The 21,456-nt window shown below is 37.2% G+C and overlaps 1 protein-coding gene across 3 annotated transcripts in view; it reads right to left on the reverse strand.

Annotated features, from left to right (window-relative positions):
• NDUFAF2 (NADH:ubiquinone oxidoreductase complex assembly factor 2) overlaps positions 1-21,456 on the reverse strand; it is a 156,756-nt gene that overhangs the window by 50,659 nt on the left and 84,641 nt on the right. For 2 of the 3 annotated variants that reach the window (XM_024578412.4, XM_053913393.1), the window contains one exon: positions 10,805-10,894. The exons of the other annotated variant lie outside the window; for it this stretch is intronic. In XM_024578412.4, the coding sequence (XP_024434180.1) occupies positions 10,805-10,894 (90 nt within the window). The remainder of the gene's footprint in view (positions 1-10,804; positions 10,895-21,456) is intronic. 3 annotated transcript variants of the gene reach the window in all.

Raw genomic sequence — 21,456 nt, forward strand, 5'->3', positions numbered from 1 at the left:
GAGTTCAACACCAGCAGACCCACATTTGAAGAAATGTTAAAGGGAGCCTTACAGACTAAAGGAAAATGACTCCAGATAGATATCTGGATCTAAAAAAAAGCAGGAATTATCAACAAAAGAAAAAAGCAAACAAAATATAACCAGAGACAATGAAATTTAGAATAATGTAACAATAGCCAGAGGGGAGTGGGGAGGGGATTGTGGGGAGAGGGGTCTATAGGAGCTAGTATAAAGGACACAAGGACAAAATCAAGGGGGAGGGTAGAGGTGGGGGAGGGAGGTGGGACTGGCTGGGGTGGGGTGAGGGATGGGGAGAAAATGCAGACAATTGTAACTGAATAAAAAATAAATAAATAAATAAAAATTTTAAAAAATTTTAAAAAGCATGAAGAACATTACAAATGGTAACAGTACAGATAAATATGTCATATTTTTCTAATTAATTAATCTAAATGTTAGTTCACTGTTTACATAAAAATAACAATGTAGTGTGTAGTAACATATGTAGAACTGTGACAATATGTGACAATAACAACATGTGTGACAATATCAACAAAAATAGTAGAAGGGAAAAATGGTGGTATACTTTTATAAGATTCTTATGCTCCATATGAAGTGGAATAATCACATAAAGACTGATATATTGAAGATGCAGTCTATAAAATGTAAAGCAACTACTAAAATATAAAATAAAGAGATATAGCTAATAACCTACAAAGGGAAATAAAATTGAATCATAAACGGTACTCAAGAATGTACTTGTTTGCCTGTGCTGCCATAACAAAGCACTACTGATTGTGTGGCTTAATCAACAAAAATTACTTTTTTTCACAGTTCTGGAAGGTAGAAATCTGAGTTTAAGGTGTTGGCAAGGTTGGTTTCTTCTCCACTTTTAGATGGCTGCCTTTTATCTGCGCCTTCACATGGTCTTCCTTCTGTACATGTGTGTCCTAATCACCAGTTGTACTAGATTAAGGCCCATCCTAGGAACCTAATTTTAACTTAATTACCTCTTAAAAGACCCTGTCTTCAAATACCGCCTGGGGTACTATGGGTTAAGAGTTCAATACAGAATTTGAGGGGATACAATTCAGCCATAACAACTAGGAAAGAGAGTGGTGATATGGCTAAGATTCTAAAGACATTAAAAGAATAATAAGAGTATATTACGGTTAGTTTTATGCCAAAAAAATTGGAAACTTAGATGAACAGTTCTTTGAAAGACACACCTACCAAGTGTCTCTCAAGAAGAAAGAGATAAACTGAATATCCTAAATCTACTAAAGAAAAAAGGCAACCCTAATACACTGTTGGTGGGAATGCAGACTGGTGCAGCACTGTGGAAAACAGTATGGAATTTCCTCAAAAAATTAAAAACAGAACTGCCTGTTGACCCAGTGATTCCACTGCTGGAAATATACCCTAAGAATCCTGAAATACCAATTCAAAAGAACCTATGCACCCCAATGTTCATAGCAGTGCTATTTACAATAGCTAAGTGTTAGAAACAGCCCAAGTGCCCATCATTAGATAAGTGGATAAAAAAATTGTGTTCCATTTATACAATGGAATACCACACAGCAGAAAAAAAGAAGTCCTACCTTTTGTGACACCATGGATGGAACTGGACACTATCATGCTAAGTAAAATAAGCCAGTTGGTGGAAGAGTTATCAGTGAGGTCATACCATAGACCTCACTTATAACCAGAAACTAATGAACAAAATAAAGTAATGAGAAAAATAGAACCATAGAAAAATAGAGCTATAGGAGGGGAGGAGGGAGGGTGGAATGATGGGAGGAAGAGGAAGGGATTATTAGTCAAAGAACATGTATGAATGATGAACGGACGTGGACAGTAGAGAGATGATTGACTGTGGGAAGAGGGGTGGGCCGGGTGGAGGGGGCAAAAGGGGAAAAATGGGACAACTACAATAGAATAAACAATGTTTTTAAATCTTAGGGAAAAATGAATACCATAAATTATTATTCATTTGTTAAAAGAATGAATTATATCTGTATTTATCAATATTGATATTTCTTTAAAAATGTTAGTAAAAAAGTGAGCTGTTAAATAATGTATATAACTACTTTATATTAAAATCAGAAAAATATAAAATAAATTCCATATGAAAAGGACCTAGGATATAGCAAAAACAACTTCAAAAAAGAATAATAAAGTTGGAAAACTAACAGCATCTGATATCAAGACTTTCAGGCTGACAGTTATCAAGGAACTGAGACCTTCAGTCAAATACCAGGAAGGAACTGAAGCCAAGCAATAGCCATTTGAGTGAGCTTGGAAGTAGATCGTCTATAGCCTGACAATAGCTACATGAATGAGGTAGAAAGGGGGTGATCCATGAGAGAAGCCTTGAGATGACTGCAGTCCAGGCCAATACCCTGACTGCAGCCTTGTGAGAGATGCTGAGCCAGAATGTTCACCTAAGCCATCCTAGATTCCTGCCCCACAGTAACTGTGAGATTATACATATTTGCTGTTCTTGGCCTCCCTCTAACTTTTGGGGTAATTTATTATGCAGCAATAGATAACTAATATATGTTGCAATCCTATTATCTGATACAGGAGTTAGCCATCAACTCTGTAATTCCCAGCCAAGCAATTTGGTTGAACAGTAGGTCCAGAGCCCCTGGTGGAGCAAAAGTTGATTAGAAACTTTTCTAAAAGTCATATAATCATAGAACATTAGAGATAGATGGAACCTTAAGGGTTTTCAATCCAGCCTTTTAATTTTACAGATGAAAACAGAGAGGTAAATTGATTAGCCCTAAATGACCATGATGGTAAATGGTCACAGAAGGACCTGAATATAACCCATGTCTTCTGATTTTGGGACAAGGACAGTATCATGCTCTGTCCATTAATTTAAGAAGTTTACTGTGATAATTCTTGGTGGGGATTTCCTGTGGCCTGAGAAAAACATGCTCACCAATTAAAATACATATGACACTTTATACCAAGATGTTCATTATTAACTGTGTTAATGAAAGTCAGGTATGGTATAGTATATCTAAAAAGTAATTTTTTACCAGATTTTATTCTAAAGTTTTATTCTTACATTTTAATGAGTATATATGATTGGTAAAGCTTAACTTTCCTTTAAAAAGAAATACTGGATCAGGATCTTTCTGATTTTCCTGCTATATTTTATTTTATATGTATTTTAGGCTTCACATAAATAATGTTTATTATTGCTAACAGCAAACAAGCTTAAACTTAGCAAAAACAACAAAAAAGGAACAAAACTGGAAGATAAAATTGCATCTGAATTATAGATAAAGCTTTTGAGAAGCTCTGTATAAGAAGACGACCTCATGCTATAGATTAAACTTAAAAGAGTTTCTGAAACTTTGTAAGACTGTTCAATTGCTAATACTATTCTATCTCCCACAGCTGAATCTTTATCTGAGTATTCTGTATGTTTGGAACCAATTTCTGTGGTGTGCTCTTTCATGTATTTCTTTTTTAAAAAAAATGTAATTCAATGTCTTTTAAAAAAATTTTTTTACTTATTCTTTATTTTTAAAAATTTCAAAAATTATTTTTATTTAAATATAATTGATATACAATCTTAAATTGGTCATATTATCATCAGGTGTACAACACAATGATTCAACATTTTTATACCTTGCAATATAATCACCCTGCTAATTCTAGTAATCATCTGTCATGTGTAAACTTATCACAATATTATTGACTATTTTCCCCTTCCCCTTTCACCAATCCCCCACCTCCTCCTTTATGGTTACCATCCTGTTTGGTCTCTGTTTATATAAATCTGTTTTGGTTTTGGTTACACATATAAGTAAAACCATATGGTATTTATTATTCTCTGCTTGACTTATTTCACTTAGCGGAATATCCTCCAGATCCATCTCTGTTGCCAGAAATGGCAAGACTTCATTCATTTTTATTTCTGAGTAATACTCCTGTGTGTGTGTGTGTATCATATCTTTTTTTTCTTTTAAGATTTTATTTATTTGTTTTTAGAAGAGGGGAAGGGAAGGAAAAAGAAAGGGAAAGAAACATCAATGTGTGGTTGCCTCTCATGCACCCCCTACTGGGTACCTGACCCTCAACCCAGGCATGTGCACTGACTGGGAATGGAACCAGTGAACCGCTGGTTTGCAGGCCAGTGCTCAATCCACTGAGCCACACCAGCCAGGGCTCACGTCTTCTTTATCCATTCATCTATCGATGGACAACTAGGTTTCTTCCATATCTTGGCTATTGTAAATAATCCTGCAATGAACATAGAGATGCATAGACCTAGCCACAGCAATCAGACAAGAAAAAGAAATAAAAAGTGTCCAAATAGGAAAGGAAGATATAAATCTGTCACTCTTTGCAGATGGCATGATACTACGTATAGAAAGTCCTACAGAATCCATCAAATATTAATAGAATTAATAAAAAAATTCAGTAAAGTAGCAGGATATAAAACTAACATATAGAAATCTGTCATGTTCCTATACACTAATAATGAGCAATCAGAAGGAGAAATAAAGAAAACAATCCTATTATCAACTGCATCAAAAAGAATAAAATACCTGGGAATAAACTTAACAAGGAGATGAAAGACCTTTACTCTGAAAACTATGAGGCATTCAAGAAAGAAATTGAGTAGGACACAAATAAATGGAAGGGTATACCATGCCTATGGGTAGAAAGGATTATTATTGTTAAAATGACCATACTACCCAAAGCAATTTACAGATTCAATGCAATTCCTATCAAAATACTAATGTCATTCTTCTCATAATTAAAACAAATAACCCTAAAATTTATATGGAACCACAAAAGACTTTGAGTAATCTAAGCAATGTTGAGAAAGAAGAATAAAATTGGAAGTATCGCAGGCCACTATCTCAAAGTATATTACAAAGCTGTAATAATTAAAACAGTATGGTACTGGCACAAAAACAGACACATGGATCAATAGAGCAGAATACAGGGCCAAGAAACAAATTTTTAGTTACATGGTCAATTAATCTATGACCACAGAGGAGGTAAAGGTACACATCAGAGTAATGACAGTCTCTTCAACAGTGGTGTTGGGAAAACTGGTCAGATACATGCAAAGGAAAAAAAAAAAGGAAACTAGACCTCTCTTACACCATATACAAAAATAAATTCAAATGAGTTAAAGACTTAATGTAAGATCTGAAATCATAAAACTCCATCTACTTCTGCTTCTTTTTAAAAACTAATTTCATTCATTTATTTTTAGAGAGAGAAGGGAGCAGAAAGAGAGGGAGAGAATGGGCTATTTCCAGCAAGTCAGCAAAGTCCCCAAAATGTCTCTTCCTTATCTGCTTTCAATTTAAAATGCATTCACTCAACAAATATTGATAGAGCTTGCACTTATTTTACGTTAGTTATTGAGGTAGGCCCTGAGACTACAAAGACAACAGGGTAAAGACCCTATCCTTAAAGAATCTTTAAGTCTAGGGAGAAGAGGTAGATAAGTACACAGGGAATATTTTACAATGTGTTAAGTGTTATGCTTGAGGGAAACATAAAGTGAAAGAAAAAACAAGAAAAAGGAATATCCCAATTAGCACCAGAGGGTGAGAGATGGGAGTCAGAAAAGATTTCCAAAGGAATCAATGTCTACTCTAAAACTTGAAGGATATTTATGAATTAGCCAGTTTATTAATGAGGCAGGCAATATTATAATAATAAGAGTAAAAACTCTGGAGACAATTTGGGTTCAAATGTTGGCTGTAGCTGCTGTTTGCACTTCGGATGTTATTTAACCTGCCTGTGTTTCATTTGGAGGAATCAAAACAGAATGCACACAAGTTCTCACTACCACCTATCTACCTTCCTCTATGTTCCTATACTCCTCTGCTATCACAGTAGATGAACTTTCCATGCTCTTGTCAAAGGCCAAGTATTCCACATATATACTAGGTCCTGTTTGGCCTTGCCTTCTCAAGAACCTTCTCTTTCCTGCATCATTAATAGTTTCTTTCTGACTTGATCTTTTCCATCACTATTACAAAATTCAGTTACTTCTGTCTTTACAATAAAACAAAACATAAGATTACTCTCTTGACTCCACTTTCCTCTCCAGGTACTGCCTCATTATTCTCCTTTCTTTTACAGATAAACTAACTCCTCATAAGCATTGTCTACTACACTCATTCTCTCCAAATTCTCTCTCTTTTTTTGTTTCTAATACTCTATGGAACTATTTTTGTCAGGATCACTGACTTCCCTGTTTTTAAAGTGAAGAGTTAATTCTCAGTTCTCATTTGACATGGTTGATCACTTTTCCCTCCTTGATATTTGGCTTCTGTCACTAACACTGTCCTTGCTTTCTCCTACTTTTCTGGCTGTTCCTTCTTTTGTCTTGTCTGTAAAACTTGGAGAACCTGGGGGAGTAGGGGATGGGTGGCGTGGACACCAGCAAGCAGTGTCTGCATCCTTGTGGCTGAGACGAGACAAATTCATACAGACTACAGAGTCTTGTGGAGGAAAAGGGATGGCAGAGCCACTCTCTCAAGGGGAGAGTGCCCCGACCCTTGCCTTGACAGGCTTTTATTGGTTTAATTTGCATAGGAATACAGGGCATATATGGAAAGCTCATCAATCATGGTCAGGCAGTAATAATCAGTAACATTCAAAGAACTCTGAGGGCTTATTTTGAGTCAGGGTCAGATGGCTAAAGGACCATAAAACTTTGGGGAAACAAACTCGTTTCATGCTTGGACCCTTATCATTTAAACTGAGGGTATTAGCAAGGCAGGTTTCACAGGATTTTATGAATTCTTTCTTAGGCCAGATGTCACGGGGAACCCACCCTTTCCAACACAGGGCCACACCCACCTCCAGCATTGTTTCAGGCTTGGTTCGAGCAGGGGAAGTAAGTCAGCCAAAAGATTAGGAGACTTCTTGCAGACAGAATGAGGACTCAGGCCACGTCAAAGCTGAGGGGCAAGGGTCCATCACCCCCTTTCTCCATAGCCCCCCAAGTCCTTCCCTGAGGGCCCCCTTGTGACCGTGTCTGTCTTAGGTCATCCCTCTCTTGAGGACTCTTACCCATCATTGGCTAATTGGTCATGCACTGGGGGCCAGGCAGGATGAAGTAAAGTGGGCAGAGGCAGTGCTCCTGCCAGGGAGATAAGCTTTGTTTCCTTAGTGGCTTATGGTCCCAAGGTCTCTCACTCAGCCTTAGCCATGGGGGGTTACAGTCTGTGAAACCAGGCAGGGTGGTTCCCAACAGGGGGGTCAGTCTTTTAACTTCTCATTTTCTATTTACACTCATTCCCTTTTTAATCTCATCCAGTCTTCTGGCTTTACTTGCCATTTATTTGCTATCAACTCCCAAATATTATCTGCAACCCAAACTTTTCCACTAAATTCTTGGATTATATACAACTTACTATCTCTACTTGGATGTACTAATGTAATAGGAATCTTGAACCTAACATTTCCAAAATTTATTCCATCTCCTCCCCAAAATTTGCTCCTCCCACTGTCTTGCCTCTCTTAGTCAATAGCAACTCCATTTTCCAGGTTAAGTCCCAAAATCTTAAGTCATCACTGACTTCTTTCTTTCACATTCCACATCCAATCTGTCAGCAAATGTCATCAGCTCTACTTTTACAATAGATCCAGAATGCAACTGCTGCTTTCCATGCCCATGGTTAGTTGGGTGCAGATCACAATTGTCCTTTGCCTGAATTATCACAAGAGCCTCCTGTCTCCATGTTTTGTCTCAGTCTCTTTGCAAAGCAGCAGCCATAGTCATCTTGTGAATTATAACTCAGAACATATGACTATTCTTTTCAAACTGGCCTATAGCACCCTACATGATTAGGCATCCTGTTACTTTTCTAACCTTATTTTTACTTTCCCTCTGGTACTATTCCAGTCATTGGGCTTCCTTGCTGTTCCTTAAAACACTTGAGCATGCTACTGCCTCAGGGCTTTTGCACTTGCTCTCCAGTAATGCTCCTCTGCTACTTATCTGCATGGCTAGCTCCTTCTTCTGTCTTTATTCAACGGTCATCTTCTTAGCAAGGTCATTTCCTTACACTCCTTAAAATTGCAAAACCTTCTCCAACACTATTTCCTTTCTATGCTTTATTTTCTTTAACATTCTATATAGTTATTTGTCTGATTTATTGTCTTTTCCCCTCCCACTCCAGAATGGAACGTCCATGAATGCAGAGGTGCTCAACATAGCATTAGTTACTAAATAAATTAATGAAAAGGGGCACTGTCTAATACATACTGTGGTAGATATGTAGCTTGTGGGTACCTGTACTTTGCTACTAATAATTGACAAATATACTATTCACGTGGACCTAAAGTACTTCAGATTCATTTGGTATTGACACTATTTACCATAAAAGATATTTTTTTCTTTCCTTCCTGTATATAGTGTTTTGTGAATTTGTGTATATTTTAATTTACTTTTTCATGGTATGAAGTTATTATTTTTTACATTTAATTGATGTGTAACACTACAAAACTAATTCTAGTTTCAGTGTTTGGTTGATACATTTGTTTTTAGGGTATGCCCTATGGGATAGTTATGCTGAATTAATAGATTAGGACAGAGCCATAAAAAGCATTAGAACTTCATTCTAATGCTCTGAAAGTCTTAAAGGCTAAAAAATTAGTCATTCATTACCTACTTGTTTATTTATAACTTATTTCTATAAACATTTTAATTCTGTACTATTGTTGGGGAAAGTGATAAAATAGGCTAATTTTAAGAAGGCACAAACATTACTGGAGAATTACAAATGTAGCTTACAACACTGGAAAAGTCTGATAAAATAAGAAAGCTCAATTTACTCCTCCTAGAAGTTTCCAGTTTATATTCTGTATTTCTTCAAAAAGTCTCTGGTATCTACCCATTTTTATGTTCTTTTCTCATAGTTCTAGTATTTTCATAGCTAATAAAAAGAAATGGAAAAAGATATTTCCAAGGAAGTATGATGGCATAAAAGTAGCAATGCCTAGAGCTACTATATATATACATATACATATATATTGTGCTATACCCACCAGGAAGCAATGAATCTACTGCTTAGAGTGTGTAGCTGTAGAACCTAGGCAATTTGTATAATTATTCTAGACCTTAGATTCCCTATCTATTAAATGGGTATAACAGGTGTCTACCCCATAGGATTGTTATGATGATTGAATTATATAATGATTATGAAAGCAGTGTCATAACACCAGGCATACAGGTAAACACTTGAAAAGTGTTAAGTGATACTTAAGACAGGTATTGGTATTTTAGTTAAGGTTCTTTTAGTTGTAAATAACAAAAGCTAGCTTAAGCTAGATTTCATGTAGTCAATATATATTTACTGAGCACTTACTATGTACCAGGTACTAAACTAAGAACAGGCAAGGAAAACGGGAAAATTTATAACAAGGCTACGGGGTGATTCTTAGAACTCAAAGGCAGACTTGTCGTTGAACTTCATTCAGAGAAATAAAACTGGGAACTGGAAAGATGGTGGAAACCTAGGAAATATTTTGCGTCTTGCTATTTACTTCTCTTGGAAGATTGGTTTCTGTTGTCTTCTAAGTAGATCAGCTTTTTCTACAACAAAGCTTAGATAGTAGATTAAAGATAGCCACCTACAAACTATCAAGTTCAAATGTTACTGTTCTAGCCACACTGAGAGAAAGCTCCTACTGTTTTATCTCTCCGATCTTTTACCTTAACTTCAATGTTTGATAGGGATCAAGTGTCCATACTTGTCTACATAAAGAGTGTCAGCTAACAGGGTCATGGTAAGTTGAACAAATACTTCAAATGGTATCTACAGCAAGTATTATCCACAATTTATAAAGAGGGAAAAGCAAGATAGAAGTATGAGTTACTTTCTCAAATTCATGTGGGTACCAAGTGCACTTGTACAAGTACAGCACCAGCACATGAAACTGAGTGCCTTCTTCAGTTTTCTATTTTTGGAGCTTTGCTTGTCCTAGTCCCGGTTCTACAAATGCTTAACAGTTCTTTTCATGATATGGGTTAGCCAAAAACTTCATTTGTTTTTTCTGTAAGATGGCTCTACTAGCGCTTAATTGTCTTTAACTTCATTCCAAACAATATTGTTAGATTCTACTGTGACACCTGTCATATCAGTGTACATTAAAAAAAAACATCAAAATTGGTGAATTTTTGTGTAGCTATTTTAATGAAGGTGGAAGAAAATACGCAAAACTTTCAGCATATTAATTATTTCAAGAAAGGTAAAAATGCAACTGAAATGCAAAAAAATATTTGTGAAAAGTATATGTGCAGTATATGGAGAAGGTGTTGTGACTGATCAAATGTGTCCAAAGTGGTTTGTGAAGTTTTGTGCTGGAGATTTCTTGTTGGACAATGATGCTTCATGATGAGATAGACCAGATGAAGTTGATAGCAATCAAATCAAGACATTAATCAAGAACAATCAATGTTATACCATGTGGGAGACAGCCAACACACTCAAAATATCCAAATCAATAAAGTTATTGGTGAATATGAAAAATGTATCTTTCATTTTATAGGAAATACCATACGGACTTGTTGGCCAACTCAAAGCTGCGTTCCCTCGCCACTTCACTGTTGTGCATTCTCTTACTAAAATGTGGCATATCCACAATTTTCAAAAAAATGCAATGTTTAAAAAAAGTTTCATGGATTCAGATTTTAAAAGTTTTTGCACAAACAATAAACATGTAATTATATGTTCTCTTATTGAATTTGTATATAGTTAAACAATTTGCCTTCCAGAAGATACTACAAAAAGCAGAAACTTACCTTCCCATTCTGTTGGGATACCCCCTACTTCATAGTCTATTTCTCTTTTGCTTGCTGCTTCTACAATTCTTTTCTCTCGAATAGTCTGTCCTATAAGATAAAAGTGGTTATTACATTTTTAAATGTTTTTATGTATTTATTTCTAGAGAGAGAGGAAGGGAGGGAGGAATACAGGGAGAGAAACATCAATATGTGGTTGCCTCTCACATGCCCCCCCTCTGGGGACCTGGCCTGCAACCCAGGCATGGGCCCTGACTGGGAATTGAACCAGTGACCCTTTGGTTCATAGGTCGGCACAGAATCCACTGAGCCACACTAGCCAGGGTGATTAATACATTTTTAAATGAACTCGTGACACAGTAGTTACAACAAGTAAGATTTGCTCTTTGGATATTGTACACCTTTTTTATATGGTAAAAGAATTAACAGGAAAAAAGAATAGATTCCATTTAGAATTAGGCAATTTCTACATGACTGCAAAAAAAATTAATTTCCTACCTTAATTTTAGTGAAATCAATCTAGATTCTGTGTACAGAAAAAGAGCAGCCAATTAATTTGTAGGGCACTAATGGCTGACAAAAAAACATTTTCCTTACTAATCACCAGTGTTCCACTCCCTCAACTCTGCAAGTATATATAATATACTTGTTACTGCTCAAAGGGATAGATATTTATGGCCCCTACTAAGTCTGTAATCAACCACAAGACTCTACTGCCACCCTGTCCCTGTAGGAGACTGGCAAACTGAGAGAATCAAGTCATAGGTTGCATTCTGTGGCCCATCTGAGTAACTATCTCTCAAGAGAAACTAAATAAAGAGGGACAAAAACTGGTGAGTTTTGGATATGGGGCTTAAGTGAGATCAACATCTGGAATAGGATGGTGGCAATGTTGGAAAACACGAAAGCAGAGAGAGCAGTAAAGAGAAAGTTGGAGAGGGGTCAGGGGTGGGATAAGAATGTCTGTTGCTTATATTTTTCAATAATAAAAGGTTGATTAGTGTTTAAGTTCATAGGAAAGGCATAAAACTATTTAGTATTTTCTTCTGTTTTCAAAAAGTCTTGATTATATTCTTCAAAGTAGACTTGTCAAACTTGTGGTTTTAAAACATGTTCCTTTTTTCCCCCTTTTTTCTTTTGTAGAGATTAAAGCACTGAGGGGTGGGGGCTTTGAACTTTTATTGGATTATAATTAGATTTAAAAAGGGTGGGAGGGTGCTGTTGTGTGGACCCTGGGCCATTGGGGTGTTGTAACAGGAGGCTGCAGTTTGTTCCAGTGTTATCTTCTGCTTGTGGCTGTAGGGAGCAGTTAGTTCTGTTCTTGCTTTCCAGTAATTTCCAGTGCTGGGGACATAAGATCAGAAGAGTAAAATGGTAGTCACGTTTAACGAGGTTATAGGCCTCGTAGGCAAATGGTGCCCAATAGCAAATGGGGCTGACTTTATCCTTTTATTCTGTCCCTGGTTTTAAGATGGATTTCTTCTTCTTTTTTTAAATGCTGAATTTCTTTTTCAAACCAAGAGTTCAAGATCCTTTGTCTTGTTTCAATTAAATCCAGTATATCCTAAAGCATTCTGAAAGACAAAAATACTGATACCACACACACACACACCGTATTTTTCAGACTATAAGATGCACTTTTTAAAAAAATTTTTGATTGTTATTCAATTAGTTGTATGCCTTTTCTCCCCATCCCTCCACCCCACCCCAGCTGAAGCCACCTCCCTCCCACACCTCTACCCTCCCCCTTGATTTTGTCCGTGTGTCCTTTATAGTAGTTCCTATAATCGCCTCTCCTCACTGTCCCCTCCCCACTCCCCCCTGGCTATTGTTAGATTGTTCTTAACTTCAATGTCTCTGGTTATATTTTGTTTGCTTTTTTCTTCTGTTGATTATGTTCCAGTTAGAGGTGAGATCATATGGTATTTGTCCCTCACCCTCTGGCTTATTTCACTTAACATAATGCTCTCCAGTACCATCCATGCTGTTGCAAAGGGTATAAGCTCCTTCTTTCTCTCTGCTGTGTAAAATTCCATTGTGTAAATATACCATAGTTTTTGGATCCACTCATTTGCTGACGGCACTTAGGTTGCTTCCAGTACTTGGCTATTGTAAATTGTGCTGCTATGAACATTGGGGTGCATAGGTTCTTTTGGATTGGTGTTTCAGGGTTCTTAGGGTATATTCCCAGCAGTGGAATTGCTGGGTCAAAGGGCAGTTCCATTTTTAGTTTTCTGAGGAAATTCCATACTGTTTTCCAGTGGCCTCACCAGTCTGCATTCCCACCAACAGTGCACTGGGGTTCCCTTTTCTCCACATCCTCTCCAACATTTGTTTATGGATTTGTTTATGTTGGCCACTCTGACTGGTGTGAGATGGTACCTCATTGTGGTTTTAATTTGCATCTCTCTGATGGCTAGTGATGCTGAGCATCTTTTCATATGTCTCTGGGCCCTCTGTATGTCCTCCTTGGAGAAGTGCCTGTTCAAGTCCTGTGCCCATTTTTTAATTGGGTTGTTTGTCTTCCTGGAGTGCAGTCGTGTGAGTTCTTTATATATTTTGGAGATCAGGCCCTTGTCTGAGGTATCATTGGCAAACATGTTTTCCCATACTGTTGGTTCTCTTTGTATTTTAATGCTATTTTCTTTAGCCATGCAGAAGCTTTTTATTTTGATGAGGTCCCATTTGTTTATTCTTTCCTTTATGTCCCTTGCTTTAGGGGACATGTCTGTGAGGATGTTGCTGTGTGGAATGTCTGAGATTTTCCTGCCAATGTTTTCCTCTAGGACTTTTATGGTGTTACGACTTATATTTAAGTCTTTTATCAATCTTGAATTTATTTTTGTGTATGGCATAAGTTGGTGATTGAATTTCATTTTTTTGCACATAGCTGTCCAGATCTCCCAACACCATCTGTTGAAGAGGCTGTTTTTGCTCCATTTTATGCTCCTGCCTCCTTTGTCAAATATTAATTGACCGTAAAGACTTGGGTTTATTTCTGGGCTCTCTGTTCTGTTCCATTGGTCTATGTGCCTGTTTTTACGCCAATACCAGGCTGTTTTGATTACAGTGGCCTTGTAATACAGTTTGATATCAGGTATTGTGATCCCTCCTGCTTTGTTCTTCTTTCTCAAAATTGCTGCAGCTATTTGGGGTTGTTTATCATTCCAAATGAATTTCTGAAATGTTTGTTCTATATCTGTGAAATATTTCATGGGTACTTTAATAGGGATTGCATTGAATGTATAAATTGCTTTGGGTAGTATGGCCATTTTGATGATGTTAATTCTTCCAATCCATGAGCATGGTACATGCTTCCATTTGTTTGTGTCTTCCTTAATTTCTTCTTCAGTGTTGTGTAGTTTTCTGAGTGCAGGTCTTTTACCTCCTTGGTTAGGTTGATTCCTAGGTACTTTATTTTTCTTGTTGCTATATCAAATGGGATTTTTTTCCTGATTTCTGTTTCTGCAGTTCCGTTGTTGGTGTACAGGAATGCCTTTGATTTCTGAGTATTGACTTTGTATCCAGCTGTTTTGCCAAATTCATTTATTAGGTCGAGTAGTGTTTTGGTGGAGTCTATAGGATTTTCCATGTACACTATCATGTCATCTGCAACCAGTGACAGTTTCATTTCCTCCTTTCCAATTTGGATGCCTTTTATTTCTTTTTCTTGTCTGATTGCTGTGACTAGGACTTCCACTACTATGTTGAATAGGAGTGGTGAGAGAGGGCATCCTTGTCTTGTTGCTGATCTTAGTGGGAAAGCTCTAAGTTTTTGTCCATTGAGTATGATGTTGGCTGTAGGTCTCTCATATATGGCCTTTATTATGTTGAGGAATGCTCCCTCTATTTCCACTTTGCTGGGTGTTTTTATCAGAAATGGGTGCTGTACCTTATCAAATGCTTTTTCTGCATCTATTGATATAATCATGTGATTTTTGTCTTTGCTGTTGTTGATGTGATGTATTATGTTTATTGATTTGCGAATATTGTACCATCCTTGCATCCCTGGGATGAATCCCACTTGGTCATGGTGTATGATCTTTTTAATGTATTGCTGGATGCAGTTTGCCAATATTTTGTTGAGAATTTTAGCGTCTATGTTCATCAGTGATATTGGCCTGAAGTTTTCTTTCTTCATTGTGTCTTTATCTGGTTTGGGGATTAGGATGATGCTGGCTTCATAAAAAGAGCTTGGGAGTCTTCCATCAGTTTGGATTTTTTCGAATAGTCTCTGGAGGATAGGGGTTAGCTCGTCCTTAAAGGCTCTGTAGAATTCTCCTGTGAAACCATCTGGTCCAGGGCTTTTGTGCGTTGGGAGTTTTTTGATGACTGCTTCAATTTCGTCTGCTGTTATTGGTCTGTTCAGGTTTTCTGCTTCTTCTTCATTCAGTTTTGGAAGCTTATGTTTTTCTAGAAATGTGTCCATTTCACCTAGGTTTTCAAATTTCTTGGCATACAGTTCTTCGTAGTAATTTCTTACAATCCTTTGTATTTCTGTGGTATCAGTTGTAATCTCTCCTCTTTCATTTCTAATTGTGTTTATTTGGATCCTCTCTCTTTTTTTCTTGATGAGCCTACTTAAAGGCTTGTCGATTTTACTTATAAGATGCACTTTTACGCCCTCAAATTTGGGAGGAAGATGGGGGTGTGTCTTATAGTCCGACTATATAGCTTACCTGGCTCACTGGGGTGGGGGTGGGGTGCAGTGGTTTTTTTTCCCCTTTTCCTCCTCTAAAACCTAGGTACGTTTTATGGTCTGGTGCATCTTATAGTCTGAAAAATATGGTACTTTTTTTTAGCATGAAAATAGATTATATTTTTATTTATTTTTGCTGGAGCATAGAACCAAAATTGGCACTGTGAGGATACCATCTATATTGGTTTGAAGCAAGAGTTTCATCATGTCTATTTTGTCCCTCAAACAAGTGAAATCACAGTGAATAATGACAGTACACTTGCATCATACAGATTTACTCTTAATGACCTAGCCCGGTTCTGGTTTGGGGGAGTAGGGACAAAGGTCTCTTCTCCTGTAACTACTTCAGGGGGGCTAGGGATATACAGCTGTTCCTGCCTGTGGATCCAGGTATGAGTCATTAAGGAGAAGAGGGTAGAATTGGACAGCCCAAAAAGTGAGAGCTGTGGCCGGAGGCCATTTAGTCTCCCAAGCCTGGATGCTCTGTTGAAGGATATAAGATATTTAAGGAGACATGGCCTAAAAACAAGAATAAAGAAAAAGGCTGCTATAGGTCCTGGGAAAGGAATCAGCCAGGAAAACAAAGACCAGATATTGAACTTAAAGTCCCCAAAAGGGAGAGGCAGAGTAGTAGGTAAATTCTGTATGGCTGACACTATATCAGTAGTTCTCAACAAGTCAAAGGATGAAAGAAAGAAATGAAACATTAGCTTGGAAGAAAACTAGGAAAACTAGAATCCAATCCATTTGTGGGTGACAATTGGACATTGTGACTTCTACTGAAACACAATTTCTTTCCCTAAAATCACCCTCATTTTATTAAGGAGATTGAATATAAGTCCAGTTTCAATTTGGCCTGATTATTTGTATGAATACCACAAGAATAGTAACTGATCATGTAGGCTCTTGTGTTTAACCAATTCCTTGATAATCAATGAAAAAATACCTTTGTTTACAAATGGATGACATCAAAGATGTATAAAAAATGACATACACATCTTTAGAAATATAAAACAAAGCCATTAATTTATAAAATAAACTCTTTGTAATCAGATTATGAGATTTTCCCAAAAAACAAATTGTTTTAAAACTACTCCATTCTTTGGAATAAATTCTACTTGCAACATTTTTATGAATTGGGAATGAAATTTATGCCTCCTACTGAATAACAAATTATGCACAAACTGTACATGTACTCATACTAAAGGTTGTAAAGACAATTCTACTGATCACAGGAAGAAAATTTCCACCTAGTAAATAGAGCAAATTTAAGTACCTGCTTAAGTGTCAAAATTTTAGGATCTAATTTACATTTACAAATTAACTTAAGACTTCCAGTCAAGAGGGTGTCATAGGTAAATGTGGCACTTGCATCTTCCCACAATCACATCAAAAATACAACTAAACTACAGAACAACCATCATTCAGAACAGCCTAACATCTAGCTGAATGGAAGTCCTACAACAAAAGATGTAAAGAAGCCACATCGAAACAGGTAGGAGGGTTGGAGACAAAGAACGGGCTAGTTCCACACCCATGTGCAGTGGACAAATACTGGGAGGGATATCTTGGCTGTGGAGGACCCCCCTGCTAGCAAGGGGTCCAAGCCCTACACCAGGGTCCCCTGCCCAGAGCTCCAGTGAAGAAAACTCCACAGGAAGGGAACTCCTCATAACTTCAGACCGTAAAAACCTGAGGGAACTGTGGCTGAGTGAAATGGAGGGCTTCTGGAGTCTCAAGCAGTTCCTCTTAAAGGGCCCACACATGAACTTACTCAGACTTATTCCCTCTGAGTTTCAGCACTGGGGCAACAGGTCAAAAGATACCAGGGATATGGGGAGGAATAGAAATGTCTGGCATCAGGGTGAGGGCCAGAGGGGCAGTTTTCTCCCAGAGAGAAATGCTGGCAGAGGCCATGTTTCCTTTTCTGAATCCTTCTCCCACAGAATCAGCAGGCAGGTGTCATACAAGTCTCCATCAACCTGGCTATAACTGTTCACCCCTGCCCTAGGGATTCTCTGACCCACCAAATTGGGGGCCCACCCAAACTGTTTCCACTGACTTTTCCTTATGAATGGCCAGTCTTGTCTCATGCTTCAAATTTCCCTAAAATCTCTCAAACAAGTAGCCTCTGGCCTCAGTATACCCCATACACACCTCTAAGAGGCCCCAGGCTCAGCACTAGGAGCAGCTGGTCTTGCATCACAGGCTGGCATCTCCTGGGCACCTCCAAGCCCAGCACAAGTAGTAGCCATCTGCAGATTGCTTTGTAGTTCTCAGGTGGCCCCAGGCAGAAAACAGGTGTGGCTGACCTTGGCCTGAACCTCATGAGGCCCCAGACCCAGTGCACCCAGTGGATACCTTCAAAGTACCACCCAACCACCTCCACAAGTGACACACTCAAGGGGCAGACTCAGTGGGCACCATACCCTGCTAAAGTAAGTCCTGCTCCATGGGGTGGGTCTCTGACTGCTGATCCTCCACAGTTAACTGGCCTGGGGATAATTCCCTCCCATTAACATGTCAACAGTATCAAGGCTCAACTACAATAGGAGGGTGTAGTTGTACATAGTAGAGGGGACCTTGAGTACCCAGCTTGTGTGATAGGGGAGGCTGTGCCACTCAACCCTATAGGACGCCTACTACATTAGGCCACTCAACCAAGCCCAGAAGATGAAGCAGTTCCACCTATAAGATAGAAACAAACACAGGGAGGTAGCCAAAATGAGATAAACATGTCCCAAGTGAAAGAACAGAACAAAACTCCAGAAAAAGAACTAAACAAAATGGAGACAAGCAATCTACTAGATGCAGAGTTCAAAACACTGGTTATAGGGATGCTCAATGAACCTAGTAAGAACCTCAACAATATAAAAAAGAACTAGTCAGAAATGAAGGATACACTAACTGAAATGAAGAATAGCTTACAGGGAAACAACAGTACAGCAGATGAAGCTGAGAATCAAATTAGTGCTTGGAATAAAAGAAAGCAAAAACCACCCAATCAGAACAGCAAAAAGGAAAAAAGAACCCAAAAGAATGGGGGTCCTGGAAAAAGACAGAGAGCAAGAAATCAAAAACCTATTTAAAAAATGACAGAAAACTTCTCTAACCTGGTGAAGGAACTAGACATACAAGCGGAGGAAGCACAGAGAGTCCCAAACAAGATGAACCCAAACAGGCCCACATCAAGACCCATCCTAATTAAAATGCTAAAGGTTGAAGATAATCTTAAAAGCAGCAAGAGAAAAGCAGTTAGTTACCTACAAGGGAGCTCCCACAAGACTGTGAGCTGACTTCTCAACAGAAACTTTACAGGCCAGAGGGATTGGTAAGAAATGCTCAAATTGATAAAAAGCAAGGACCTACAACCAAGATTACTCTACCCTGCAAAGCTATGTACCACATAGCTTTGTATGCATAACTTGTGATGCAAGTACCACATTTAGAACTGAGGGACAGAGAAAGTTTCCCAGACAAAACAAACAAACCAACAAAAACAAAAGGAGTTCACCACTACCAAACCAGTATTACAAGAAATGTTAAAGGGAAGAAGAAGAAAAAAGAAGAAAGAAGAAGAGGAAGAAGAAGAAGAAAAAGATAAAATATAAAGGGCAAAACTGCAATAAATACATAACTATCAAGAATTGAAGCTAAAAGTAATAAACAAGCAGAATATAAACAGACTCATAGATATAGAGAACATTGATGGTTGCCAGATCCAAGGAAGTTTGGGAGGTTGGGTGAAAACATTGAAGGGATTAAGAAGTACAAATTGGTAGTAATAGAATAGTAATGGGGATGTAAAGTATAACATGGGGAATATAGTCAATAATATTCTAATAACTATTTATGGTGTCAGATTAGTACAAGATTTATCAGAATGATCACTGTAGTAAGTTACATAATGTCTAATCACTGAGGTGTACACGTGAATCTAATAGAATTGTATGCAACTGTAATTAAAAAATTAAAGATTATTTTAAAAATTAACTTAATAACAAAATTATTAAATAGTATATGTATAGGCTTAATAACTCCTAGTACAAGAAGGAACTATTGACAGTGGTAAATTCAATTGTGTTTTAAGTAAAACAATGCATAATTGTCTAACTTAATATTAAACAATTTTAGACTTAAACAGTCAAAAGTTTGAATTCCAGTAGATCATAATGATCCATGGTACATGAATTTAAAGACTACAGTATAAGTAACAATATTATTTCCCAAACTTAAAAAAATTTAAAGCTAGCTGTCATTGGGCTAATTCTAAGAGGATAGCAGACTTCCTATTCTTTTGTTTAGAAAAATATGGAACCCATGAAGAATGATCCTGGGTATTGGGTAGATGACAGGCTTAGGTAACAGATTTCATCTGTTTTATCGGGTTTCTGGGACAGAGTATGCAAACCCTGACAGTGATATGGGAAGGAAGATCTAAAGCAGAGAGTCCTAAACTTCAGTCACTCAAGTATCAGCTTTGCAATCTTTGTCACATTGTATAGTATTCTGTCCTTAACATTTTTCTTTATATTGGCTTGCTTTTTTCTTCAATAGTCACTTGTACCTTACCCTAAAAAATACCCATAGAATCACTGACTGAATACACTAGTTGTATTTTGTGTTCAAACACACATAAAATAGATATATCTTTAAAATATAAGAGGCTGTCTTTGCAGCCCATGAAGTCATCAAGCAGACCACACTTTGGAAACCACACTGGCCTATGGTGATGCAGGGCATAGAAACCAACACAGCAGTAAGAAATTCCTATGGATGGGAAATGGCTGAATAAACTCTTTGTAATCAGATGTAAATATCAAACAAAGTCTTGCTTTGACTATGTTTAACCTTCATTTTATAAAATCCTATGTTACGTACAAGTTAAGTTTGAAAGAAGACAGCAGAGGTCCTGGAATTCCAGGAGTGACCAAAGGGGAAAAAAAGCTAAACTGCATGACATTTTTACCATATGCCAGACATTGAACTAAGTTTTACTTTGTATGGGTAATTTTACTTAAACTTGACAATGACATTATCATTACTCTTTTTTATAGAGACTGAAGCTTAAGAGAACTTAAGAAATTTACTTTAGGTCACATACAAGACAACAGGAATCTGGATTTGAACACAGGTCTTCTGATTCCCAACCATAGACACTTAGCCATGAAGCTATATTGCCAAAAATTAAGACATCTATGAGTGTCATATCTGTAAACATATCACGTTTCAGTTAGTAAAATAGAAGGGCCAAGCTAAAAAAAAAAAAAAAGGAACCGCCATTTCCCAGAAGATCGAAAATCAACTATTGCTCACCAAAGAAGAACACACTGCCTTTCACTAGGGTATTTTCAGAATATAGAAAACACATTTTAAATAATTTAATGTAACAATCTTGATAGCAATTTAACTTTCAGTAAACATTCACTGAAGACAGTCTGGAAAATATACACAAAAAAGTAAAAGAAGAAAATAAAAGTCATCCATAATATCACCACCCCCAAAAATCAGGTTAACACTTTATTGTATTTCCTTTCCATCTTTTGTCAATATGCAGATTATAAATACACAAATGCTTATATACACATATTTATGAGATTAAAGTTAAACACTCGTCCCTTTCCACTATGTAGACAATATGAAATTTCTCATCTAATTTTGTATCTTAAAAAAGTAATAAGTATTCAGTTTCTAAACACGTTCTAATATTATGAGGAAAAAGGAAACTCTTGTAAAAGTGTGTATATTTCTTTTGTTTAATTGTGTTTCAAATGTCAAAAGTAAAAAATGCTTGTCTCTTTAAGAATAAACAATAAAGCAAGTTAAAAAATACATACTAAAGGAAATTTTATGCCAATTACAGGATAAGTACCAGGTATGCCGTGCAAAGTAAGTTTTGCAGACTATGGCAGTATTTCATGATCAGGAGAGGAAGAGGTAAAGTACAGTGCTT

This window comes from Desmodus rotundus, chromosome 1, assembly GCF_022682495.2.
Source record: "Desmodus rotundus isolate HL8 chromosome 1, HLdesRot8A.1, whole genome shotgun sequence".
NCBI lineage: Eukaryota > Metazoa > Chordata > Mammalia > Chiroptera > Phyllostomidae > Desmodus > Desmodus rotundus.